Source organism: Salvelinus alpinus, chromosome 15, assembly GCF_045679555.1.
Source record: "Salvelinus alpinus chromosome 15, SLU_Salpinus.1, whole genome shotgun sequence".
In the NCBI taxonomy this organism is placed as follows: domain Eukaryota; kingdom Metazoa; phylum Chordata; class Actinopteri; order Salmoniformes; family Salmonidae; genus Salvelinus; species Salvelinus alpinus.
In genome coordinates, this window is record NC_092100.1 from 12597199 (window position 1) to 12609967 (window position 12769).

A 12769-nucleotide genomic window follows, 5' to 3' on the forward strand; every position below is an offset into this window, starting at 1 on the left:
CGCTCTAACCACTAGGCTACCTTCCACCCCTATGAATTAAGGTTTTATATGTAAGATGGCTAAATAAAGAGCAAAATTATTGATTATTATTATATTATTATTTGTACCCTGGTCCGATAAGAGCTCTTTGTCAATTCCCACGAGCCGGGTTGTGACAAAAACTCACACTCATTCTTATGTTTAATAAATGTATCGTATAGTGTGTGTGTGGCAGGCTTACAATGATGGCAAAAAACAACATTTGAGAGTGCGCTGACCCTGGTGCTAGAGGGGGTACGTAGCTGGAGGTTGAATGTTTGAAGGGGTACAGGACTATGAAAAGGTTTGGGAACCACTGCTTTAGGGCAATTCAGACGGCTGATTGTGGACCTTTTTACTTTAAATGTGTTTGTTTTCTCTGATTGTGTTTTGCATCTTTGTTTTGCTTTTCATAGTGTATTGATATGTATATTATTTGTATTGAAAGAGCTCTTCTGTAAAAGAGACCTTGGTCTCAGCATGACTCTCTGTCAAAATAAAGGTTCATTAAATAAAATAAAAACAAGGAACACTCAAAGACCATTAGCTTTATGCTATGGTGGTGCATTATGGTTATCTGGTAATAGCACAATTGATTGAACTTCCAATAAACTAAAACAATTGGCATCATCTGTCACAATCATTCTCACACACTGTAACTTGTGAGAATGCTTTGATAATTGTTATTCTTGTGTAATTTGGTCCTGCATTTAACAGGGGAAGCAACTGTGACATCCATGCAGAAAGGAATTTTGTGACATGTGCTATCAGAAACCGTGCTTGTGTGTCTGTGTTTTCCCTAGTGAAGATTTAAATCAAACAATTATTTTTGAAAACTGATTGAAATGCAATTTGCTGGACTGGAGATTGTTCTCAAAATGGTCAACAACTATCTCATTCATTATGTATTGTTTGGTAAAAACACAAGTGATTACAACTATGACGTGTGCAAATAAGGACATTTTTTTATGTTGATATTACACCTTCATTTTCTCTTTTGTTTTTACATAGATAAATAGCCTAATCTCCTCTAACCTCTTTCATTCGTCACATATTCAAAAGTGAATTATATGACCCGCCCTGCATCCCGTAGCTGGCCTTGAAGCAAGCCAGCAAGCTAGCTAATGAAATCCACAGCTGCAAAGGAGGAGGGAAGAGAGAGGGAGGGAGGGAGGGAGGGTCTGTGAGAGAGATACCCACAAGAATCGGACTGGCGACGGGAGGTTTAGAGGTGGTTAGCTAGCTACCGAAACTAATCAAAGGGACACCCGTACTAGTATGGGAATCATCAATTGGGTTTATGACAAAAAAAACTATAAATCAGATTCCGGTACTGTACCCTTCGGGAAATCGTGGAAGCGTCATTCAACGTGAACGGTTTTGACACTTCGCTGACAACATGGCTGAATTTAGCATCGATCAGAACAAACTGCCTGGAGTAAAAGAAGGTAACGTTTGCTAGCTAGCTACTTAGCAGCACGATAGATAAACTGTAGCTAGAGCTAGCCTCGATTGTTGACACCTGTCTGACAGGTGTCAAGTACCTGCATCATATATGCTTAATCTATGTTTGTTTTGTCAAATAGTTAACGTTACACTGGGTCACACTGGGTCACAGTTAGGTATCTGTCTTTCATGTTTTTGCTAGTTAGCTCACGTTAACTGGGGACAAATAAATTCACACGTGATTCTGGAATTTGGAATGATTGTGCGAGTGTTTAACTGTCTGGCAGCTAACCACCTCTGCAGACCAGCTATCTCTGGTCTGCAGAGGTGGCAATGGATTTTCGACTTTTACTGCAAACTGTCTGCTTTTCCCCTGGCTAGCTAGTTATTGTATTCAATGGCATTCAGGTGGTTGAGCCAGATGCTGTCACTCAATCTCTCCAGGATACGGTCTGGACATCTAAGATGCTGTGGGCAACATCAGAACATGGTTTTGTAACGTTTCTCACCACATGTTCTGAGCACACACTCCGTGTTCCCATGACAGATGAATGCACAGATTAGTGGACCGTGCTATGTTGTCCCACCTAGCAATGTGTTGAAAAAATATGTCATGTAAATGTGCAAAACATTCCCAAACGAATTTCCTTTACTCAAAGTTTCCTCAAAATGGCCTAGTTCTGGGCTGCAACAAAATGTTATTCAGAATTTGAAGAGTGGTGGGAATTGGTGAGCCCTAACTCGTCTCCAAAACAATAGCTCATAACAGCTGTTGAGATATGAGTGGACACTACAGACAGACCATAACACACTTAAAACAATGCCCTTGTTTGTATATCTCCTACAAATATCCTGTTCTTGTGTATGCTTTCAATCTGCTCGGGTTGGGGATGTGGAGCAGACTATCTCTTCCTGAGATTGGGAAACAGCTGCTCTGGTCCAACTCCATGGAATGTTTGACATGCTGGTCTGGAAGAGAGCATGATGGGAGAACGTGCCTTTCCACTGCTCTGCGGCTGTCTCCAGGGAACCATCCAAGTGATACATATGTTTGTTTGAGATGGTTCCACCCCCACCCCCACCCCCACCCCCTATTTATTAATTTATTCCTGCTTACAAATTACAAAAAGATTTATATTCACAGGGAAAATAAGAATTTATTGCCAGCCTCAGTTAACTTTTGGATGAAACCGTGTGGGTTATTTCTTCCAGGCCTGATCTAGGCCTGTTCCTAGATGTGCAACCTCAGCACGTTTCATGGTAGACAGACTTTTGCATTGCTCTTTGTCTGTGATCCATGCACGGTACAGTAGAGGGCCATGCATTGAAACATCGAGGCACATTTTAATGGAGAAATAACAATGTTCAGTAGGTTAGGTCAGTGCTAGATTGAATCTCCTGGGGTTTTTTTTAATTAAGAGATTAAGCAAAAGGTTGAAACATGGTCAGTGTTAATCAACGTTTATGTGAGCCTGTCTGGGGTGGGGGTTTTATGGAATGGGACCTAATTCATCCTCTCTCACTATGACACATCCGTCTATCTACCCTCTCCCCGTTCTGCCCATTCTCTATCTATTAACCCCAGTGGAGCTGCAGCTCATCCCTCCCCAGCCCAGCAGTGACATGTGTCAGGGGAGTTTGATTCATTATGGGGCTGTCCATTAATCGTAGGGGCTCTGGGTTGTCTTTACATGGCACTACAGCAGCTGACAGACAGTGATTTGAGAAATACTGCTGCACAGTTTGTGGACTGCTGCTTTTGTCATTAATTATGTATGATATGGATGAGGTCATCTCTGAGAACAGATTGTGGCTTGCCTTGCTGTGTGAGGTTGAACTGTGGCAGGCTCGCTAGCAGAGAGAGGGGGAGGAGAACTAGTCAAATGAAGGCCTAAATGGTCGGTGGAATAACCAAGTTGACATAGGCCCATCTTTAGGCTATGTCCCTGAGCTTGGTAGGGCTATTTGGATATTATTTGAAAGAAACATCTGCCATGGTAGTCAAATTAGTCCAGACGTTAGCCACACGCTGCCAGTAACAGAGAGGTACATGGTTAATTACATATTTATAATCACTGCTTTTTTTGTATCCTCCTCAAAGATGTTCACCACAGTTGTGACAGTAATAGGAAAGTCCCTTAATAGCATTTCCAGAATGATTCCATTCCAGTTAAACAGAAGAGGTTTAAGTACAGTTTACCCAGCCTATGAAACAGAAACCATTTTGAATGTTCATCAGCAAATAATGCCTGTGTTGCTCACCCTGAGAATGTTCTAGATGAAAACAGCCTCTACGGGCAGCAGGGCTCTATCCAAGTTTCTATGCTTTATTGGACTGATGGAGTTAAATGCAAAAAGACATTAGCATGTCTTTTCGAATAATCATTTTCTTGTTGGGTGTCAACTGATCGAGATGGGTTGTGGTGCATACAGGTTGATGTGAAACGCACTAGAACTTTGTTTTCACACGTCTCTTACTTTCGGTTTTGTACACCAGCTTCTAAACAGCTGAAAATACAATATTTTTGGTTTTTGAAAATATATTTCACAGCGGTTTAGATTCTATAGACTATTGCTTGTTTAGTCACATAAACTGAAATTAGGCAAACTATTAGAATTTTAACAACCAGGAAATGGCGGAGTGATTTTTACATATTTCACCTTTAAGAGTCCATGTTATCGAAGAAACAGACTCAACCGCACGAATGCCCAGCCGTCTTCAGTCACCTTTTATTTATTTTTACGGTTATGGAGGTTATTATATTTTCACGAGTGTCTTCATCCATAACCGTCACTTATACGGTAATTGTCGCAACCCTAGATTAGGGTTTTCCTATGTAATCTGGTTGATCCCCTTAAATTATAAAGATTATGCTAATAGTGTTGGTTATCATATGAATATCGCATCAGCACTACTGATAACGCTAGCTTGCATGATGACTGGCGGTTCAATTCTCCTTCAAGTGATGCCCGAGGGGAAACCTACAATTTTCCTTCAAGTGATGCCCGAGGGGAAACCTACAATTCTCCTTCAAGTGATGCCCGAGGGGAAACCTACAATTCTCCTTCAAGTGATGCCCGAGGGGAAACCTACAATTCTCCTTCAAGTGATGCCCGAGGGGAAACCTACAATTCTCCTTCAAGTGATGCCCGAGGGGAAACCTACAATGCTCCTTCAAGTGATGCCCGAGGGGAAACCTACAATGCTCCTTCAAGTGATGCCCGAGGGGAAACCTACAATTCTCCTTCAAGTGATGCCCGAGGGGAAACCTACAATTCTCCTTCAAGTGATGCCCGAGGGGAAACCTACAATTCTCCTTCAAGTGATGCCCGAGGGGAAACCTACAATTCTCCTTCAAGTGATGCCCGAGGGGAAACCTACAATTCTCCTTCAAGTGATGCCCGAGGGGAAACCTACAATTCTCCTTCAAGTGATGCCCGAGGGGAAACCTACAATTCTCCTTCAAGTGATGCCCGAGGGGAAACCTACAATTCTCCTTCAAGTGATGCCCGAGGGGAAACCTACAATTCTCCTTCAAGTGATGCCCGAGGGGAAACCTACAATTCTCCTTCAAGTGATGCCCGAGGGGAAACCTACAATTCTCCTTCAAGTGATGCCCGAGGGGAAACCTACAATGCTCCTTGTCAGAGACATCCATCATCTCAGACAGACTTTCAGATTCCTTCCATGAGTTCCATTCTTCTGTCTGTAATTTCTGCTCCTGTGATTGTTCTTGTTCTGATTTGTCTTAAGCTATGGCACTTTGCCACTTCGCACCTTCACAACTGCTTTGCCTCCGTCTGGCAGTCTGAATGCTTGTTGACAGTGTTGTGCTGCCTGTTTGGAAGCTGCTGCCTCCGTCTGGCAGTCTGAATGCTTGTTGACAGTGTTGTGCTGCCTGTTTGGAAGCTGCTGCCTCCGTCTGGCAGTCTGAATGCTTGTTGACAGTGTTGTGCTGCCTGTTTGGAAGCTGCTGCCTCCGTCTGGCAGTCTGAATGCTTGTTGACAGTGTTGTGCTGCCTGTTTGGAAGCTGCTGCCTCTATCCTCTTCCCCACAAACTAATTAAAAGGTTTCCATGTCCTCAGCAAAAGTTCATGTGATTTCAGAAGTGGCCCAACATATCCCAGAGACAGCAAATAAAGAGCTTTACTTTTCTGACTGAGTGACATCTGAGAAGGCTCATTATAACAAACACTGCCATGCTGTCGTGCCTTGGAAGCTGGGACTTAAGTTCTTATAAGACTTAATAACTTATTACTGGCAGTTTGTTTTTCTACATTAAAAATCTTTTTAGATTTACCACAGCATGCTTTGGCTTGGTTTAGGTAGGCCTATACACAGTCTAGAAAGCGATGTGGCCTAGCCTAATTTGAAATGAGCAAATCTGTTGATTTGTTGGAGAGAGAAAAAACTTGCTTCTGCCAACAGAACAAAATCATCAATCTTTATTAAGCCCAGATGATTTCACCATGAAAGAACAGGGTCGCTTGCTCAACCCCACTTTCAGTTAATGCTTTTCTCTTTATTTACAGAGCGATTAAATATAGGCTCTTCTTTTAGGGCACCTACTTCAGACTTGGGCAGGTTCAGCTTCTCCTTTTGTCTTCTAGATCTCTGAACAGGCATCAGAGACGGCTTGTTAGTGCAGCAATCGTCCTTTTGACCACAAAGCAGGTCATGGGCTTCCCCTCTGTGGGCCTGATGTTCTGTCTGATTGTTACAACTGCCTTGCCATTTCTCCAATTGATGCTGTAGTTCAGCCCCAATAGCTGCCACAGGTGCAAAGTGTAAGATTAGCCGTCAAGGTTAAATTGGTGGCGCTTTTGTTATTAGGGTCACAAAAGCCTTGTTGTTTAGTCTTTGGTGCTTTAGTTCATTTCCTGCCCTTGATCAGGGCGTATCTGTTATCCGTGCTGTAGTAGAACATCATGTGTAGGTGGTGTACACAATGTCTCGGAACATGGAACAGTGGTTATCAAGCTGAGTTCATACAGTACCAACCAAACAAAACAGCTTCTCAAAAGGCTTTTTGGTCTGTGTTTCCATAAGAACTTCAGCCATATCGCCCCAACACAGACAACTTTAACACAGACATACTATCGCCCCAACACAGACAACTTTAACACAGACATACTATCGCCCCAACACAGACAACTTTAACACAGACATACTATCGCCCCAACACAGACAACTTTAACACAGACATACTATCGCCCCAACACAGACAACTTTAACACAGACATACTATCGCCCCAACACAGACAACTTTAACACAGACATACTATCGCCCCAACACAGACAACTTTAACACAGACATACTATCGCCCCAACACAGACAACTTTAACACAGACATACTATCGCCCCAACACAGACAACTTTAACACAGACATAATATCGCCCCAACACAGACAACTTTAACACAGACATAATATCGCAACAACAGACATAACTTCCCAAGTGTGGAGTAGTATAGCCTATTTTCATTACTAACTTTCATTTTGAAGTAACTTCCTGTCTCTCTGTCTACAGTTGTTCGGGATTTTGCTGTTCTGGAGGACCACTGCCTGGCCCATAACCTCCAGGAGCAGGAGAGTAAGTATACTACCACACCTGAGGATGACCTGGAATCTGCTTTATGCTCCCATCACTAATGCTTTCAGGTCGTCTTGGCTGTTCCCAAAGCAGCGCCCTCTGGATGCAGACAGTCCGCTTTGTGCACAGTAAACCTCCTCCATCGAAGTCTCCTTTACGTCTCATTATCTATAATAGTACTAACTATTTTATGCAAACACATTGAGCTTTCTTTGCAGCATATGGCTATTTCATGTCAAGTATTCCAAGTACCACCCTTTTTTTGCTTTCTTTATGGGAATACAAACTATCAACATTTTCCATGCATTTGGAATTAGAAATGTCTGTAATGAAAACACAAATGGTCCCGTGTTCCCCCTGAAAATCTCATGTCTGACCCTAAACCTCAGCGTCAGTGGTAGCAGGCAGTAAGCAGCTGTAAAACACAGCTGCTAGTCTGCAGCCACAACAATGGCACACTGGTTCTGTGGTGGCTGTTAGCGGGCTGGGCCGGGCGTTTGCTCACTGTGTCTGGATCATGTTATTAATGCCTGTCTGCAGTAGTACAACAAAACAGTCCAGTCTGTTCTCTCTCTGTCAGACTGGTCTGGTCTGGGTGGACGTTAGGCCAGCACAATCAGCTTAGCAGGGATTGGGGATGTCATCGGGGAAACGTTAGAGATTCTATGATTTTCCTTGAGAAACCTGTGTATGTCTGTGGTGTTTGTATCCCTGCATGAATTATTGATTGCGTGTTTGAATTAGGGATACATAGCCTAAAAATCATATCGATTTTGGTGAAAATTACAATATATATTGTGCATCGCCCGTATCAACGAAGATATAGTGGTAAATGTTTTCTCTAAATAAACATTGTTGTAAAATACACTGCATTTCAAACAGTCAGCAATAATCTAATGAATTCAGGGCTTGTGAAGTTATACTTAGGCTAAATTTAAGCCTTCCACAACCATAAGACACACTAATAATTTAATTGTTTGGTCAAAATAGTTTAACCTGCTTTATTTTTTGCAATAATCCATGATCTGGTTTTCAAGTCTGTCTATGAAAATACCCTTTTTACAAACGGAACTAGAACCATGCATAATTAAGCAATAAGGCACGAGGGGGTGTGGTATATGGCCAATATACGACGGCTAAGGGCTGTTCTTATGCACGATGCAATGTGGAGTACCTGGATACAGCCTTTAGCCGTGGTATATTGGCCATATACCACAAACCCTCGAGGAGCCTTAATGCTATTATAATCTGGTTACCAATGTAATTCAAGCAGTAAAAATACATGTTTTGTCTTACCTGTGGTATATGGTCTGATATACCACGGCTGTCAGCCAATCAGCATTCAGGACTCGAACCACTCAGTTTATAATCACTAATAATGACTAACTTGTTGTAGCAGGCATTATGCTATAGAACATTAACACATGTCTCATCAACAGTCTGTCAAGCCCACGTGCTAGTGATTAGCCAGCTAATCTTTATATTTCATGTTTAGCTAACTTGGATCTATTTGCTAGCCAACAAAGTTGAACAGTTTAATTGTTATGAACACACCCTTCTGTTTGTCTCCAACAGCTTGAAAAGCATGTTAGCCTGTCCACTTTGTTCTGATGTTGAAATCAAGTTGCCTACTTTATTCTGTATACTTCTGTTTGTCTCCAACAGCTTGAAAAGCATGTTAGCCTGTCCACTTTGTTCTGATGTTGAAATCAAGTTGCCTTCTTTATTCTGTATACTTCTGTTTGTCTCCAACAGCTTGAAAAGCATGTTAGCCTGTCCACTTTGTTCTGATGTTGAAATCAAGTTGCCTACTTTATTTCTCAGAATGAGAACAAGTTGCCAATTCCATATATATATATAATTGTGTTATGCTTATTGCACATTTCTAAAACAGACTAGACAGCTAGTATAAGTGTCTTTGGTTAAAATTGTGCTTAAAATGGTGCTAGTGGGACCCTCATGTGACTCACTGAGCGTTAATGGGCCAGAATCAATGTAAATTGATACTCGTTTTAGAGGTGTCTGCTCTGTGTGAAGTTTGAGTAGTTGAGCCATAAGGGTATCGTTAGAAAAGATGTCTCTTATTACAGTAAAATAATGTCTGTGTGTTTTGGTCCATATGAACGATTCTGTTAGACCAAACCTCAAATGCAAATAGCAAGTTGAAACCGCTTGTCAGGTAGTAAGATGTGATGGCTCAACCTTGTTGGCGTGAGAGGCAGGGGGAGGGGCTTGGTTGTGTGTAAACCACAGAGGAAGATGTGATGGCTCAACCTTGTTGGCGTGAGAGGCAGGGGGAGGGGCTTGGTTGTGTGTAAACCACAGAGGAAGAGGTAAAGCGAGAGTGAAGTTAAAATCTTTCCAAAATAAAGCCAATGTGTTTCTATGGACTTAAGCTTGTCGTCTGCCTTCCTGCCTTTGGGACAACGACTTCCATTTGTTAGGACGGTGACGTGCATCGCGTCATTATATACAGATCTCTGGGGTAAATGGGAAGGTGCAGACAGGAGCGAAGGAGACGACCAAACATACAACGTGAGAAAAAGAGGAACTAAACTCTCAAAAAAATGGAAAACAACAAAACATTGACTCTTGCGATATAGGCATTCGGAATATCTCGCCAAAACATACATTTAGAATGAATCAAATTCATTCGATATGTCGCCCAGCTTAGTTTGAGTATTTTTAGATGAATGTCATCTTTGCCATATCAGTTTCTTTGCGTCCGTCTGTGTTGTTGTTGTGAAGCCCCTCTTCACTGTTTCACTCAAAGCCTTCTATAACGGACATGTCATCTCACTGTAATTGGCTCCCTCCCAGTATTCCTTAGCTGTTGAGGTCAAAAGGTCACAACTCAGAATAGATGAAAGCCCATGCCTCTGAGAAAAAGGTCTTTCTCTTACTTGTGCAAATAACATATCCATGCAACATGCAACTATTTCAACTATTTTACTGAGTTATAGTGTATATAAGGAAATCAGTGAATTGATATAAGTTTATTAGGGCCTACTCTATGGATTTCACATGACTGGGCAGGGGAATAGTCATGGGTGGGCTTTGAAAGGGCGTAGCCCCACCCACTTGGGGGCCAGGCCCAGCCAATTTGAATGAGTTTTTCTCCACACAAGGGCTTTATTAAAGACGGAAATACTCCTCAGTTTCATCAGCTGTCCAGGTTGCTGGTCTCAGATGATCCCGCAGGTGAAGAAGCCGGATGTGGAGGTCCTGAGCTTGCTTAGTTACACGTAGTGTGCGGTTGTGAGGCTGGATGTACGTACTGTCAAATTCTCTAAAATGACATCATTCCCTGGTCTTTGTAGTTGAAATTCACTGCTCGACTAAGGGATAAGAGGTAATTGTATGTGTGGGCTACAGAGATGAGGTTGTCATTGAAAAATCATATTAAATATTTGCTGTCCTCGTGAAACTGCCCTCTGCCACCGGTTGATTCTTGACTAGGGGAGGGGTGAGACTTGACTGGAGCAGGGCCATAGCGTAACGAATCCAGTGGAAACTGTCACCACATTAGGCCTATAAACTAGGGCTGATGTCTCTCCACCACATTAGGCCTATAAACTAGGGCTGATGTCTCTCCTCCACATTAGGCCTATAAACTAGGGCTGATGTCTCTCCACCACATTAGGCCTATAAACTAGGGTATTGTTAAGCCTCAATGATTTCTCTTATTGTCCAGCATCACTGTCTCATGCACTCTGTTGCACTCACATTGTCCAATGCCGTCTGGCCCTTTACAATGCCAGCCGCAGAGAACTGGAAGAATTAGTCCGTTCAGAAACTTCTGAGGCTACGCCAAGGTTGAGTAAACACCAGACCTTTATCTTGACTTCTTAGAAATACGGCCAACAGTCATTTGTTTCCCCCAGAGAAAAGAATAGCATTGAACGTAACAATATATTTTGTTTTCTGACGTATGTTTGCCCTCAATTTTGTGTGGCACCGAAAACCCACTGCACAATCGATCAGCGTCATCCTATAATCGATATGTCAGCCCATTAGTTTCCTTCATATAGCTGTGATTCACTGCCCCCCCCCCGTTGTCGTCTCGCTATCTCAGAGTAGGAACTTTATGGAGCCTCTAGTAAATTGTTGCGTAATTTGGTACTTTTCACTTGGAACCTACCAGTGGATAAATAACCAGTCCAGTGGAGCTTAATGAGTAGCAAGGCTTTGAGTGATGCTCCTCCACCTATTTTGAGCGGGGAGTGCGTCAGCAGCGAGGATTTAGAACCTACCCTGTCCAGCTCTTTGGTCTGTTTCATCCAATGGGGCCAGCCTTGGAATGGCAGCTCGTCATTAAGTTTCACCTGGGCTAGTTTGTCATGTCCTGACTCATTGAGCTTGGCTCTGTAACTTCAGGGCCGAAGCGTCCGTGTTTATATCCCTCGTCTCCTCCACAGTGTACACTAAACATGCTACTCGTCTTGTCCAAATGGATATCCAAATTTATGTTCAAAATAAACACCCTCTCGGCTCACTTGCATCCGAGACCTGCGGTTTAAAAGGCACCAAAACAAATTCAACTGGAGGGTTGTGAATGATGTCGTCCATTTTGTTCCTCAGCATTGTGGGTTGGCCGGATGACCTGTGAGAGAGTGAAGAAGAGATTCATGCCTTGGGTGTGTACTGATTCTGAGTGCTGTGTTTGTTGCTGTGTTTGTCCCCGCAGTCGAGAGCCACTTGGCGTCCAACGTCCACAAGAGCCGTCTGGTGCAGCAGGACGTAGCGTTGGCCAAGCAGCTGCAGGAAGAGGAGGACCGGAGGGCCAAGGCCAAGGCCCACAGACAGCACAGAGACATGTGAGTGAGATAATATTAACCACATCATTCCACCACACACTATGACCATGGCACAGCAGAAGCAATTTGGTCAGATGTGGGAGAAGACACAGACGCTGTAACGGGTATTTTCAGGGGAACCAAAAAGTTGAGCGGTCGTTGATAATATCAATCAAAGATGAATCCAGTTTTAATACAATCATTTTAATGAGACACCTTCAGAACAGAAGCATAGAAAATGTCTCTGGCCTCTTGGAGACGGCCGCTTTTTATAGTCCAGTCAGACAGTACCAAATTGTTAAAGGAATTTCATTCCTATATGTTCATCAACCTATTCAATTAAAACACTCTGCCCATTCATAAGAATTTGTAAGATACTTATCAGCATTAAATGGACAGAAACCAGTCTCAAAATCAATCAATCAATAGCGTTTATTCTCGAGAGTACTGACCATAGTACAATTTACATCAGGTTATATAATAAAGATGATGTCATAGGTTTTAAAATGTCCTTGCTCCTCTCGGATACAATGGCAATACAGTTCACAGCCTTCTTACATTGTCTGCCACCTGTTAAACAATCTACAACCAGCCCAAGGTCTCTCCCCTCCCTGGGTAGAGACAGAATGTCCTGTAAGGGACACATCATTCCAGCCTGGCTGATGATAACTCCATTCGTTTCTAACAAGGAACAGACAGTCCTTGTTTTAATTCTTGATTAAAATTACACACATTATATTCAGTATTATGATTATAATAAGATTCATACATCCATACAGTAACATAGTAGTATTCTGTTTAGTTATAATTCTACGTCAAATGTATACATAATTTAGTCATTATTCATAAAAATCCCATAACACAAATGTTCTCTAAACATCAGCCTGTACGAAGTACAAACATTAGACTGTGAC

General features: G+C 42.4%; 1 protein-coding gene across 7 annotated transcripts in view; it reads left to right on the top strand.

The window, feature by feature from the left end:
• The first annotated feature begins 1183 nt into the window (after positions 1-1183).
• The window catches only part of LOC139539496 (coiled-coil domain-containing protein 50-like), a 31010-nt gene continuing 19424 nt past the window's right edge, over positions 1184-12769 (top strand). For all 7 annotated transcript variants that reach the window (XM_071342507.1, XM_071342508.1, XM_071342513.1 and 4 more), the window contains exons 1-3: positions 1184-1466; positions 6997-7059; positions 11747-11876. In XM_071342507.1, coding sequence (XP_071198608.1) covers positions 1418-1466; positions 6997-7059; positions 11747-11876 — 242 coding nt within the window. In that variant the 5' untranslated portion in view covers positions 1184-1417. The remainder of the gene's footprint in view (positions 1467-6996; positions 7060-11746; positions 11877-12769) is intronic.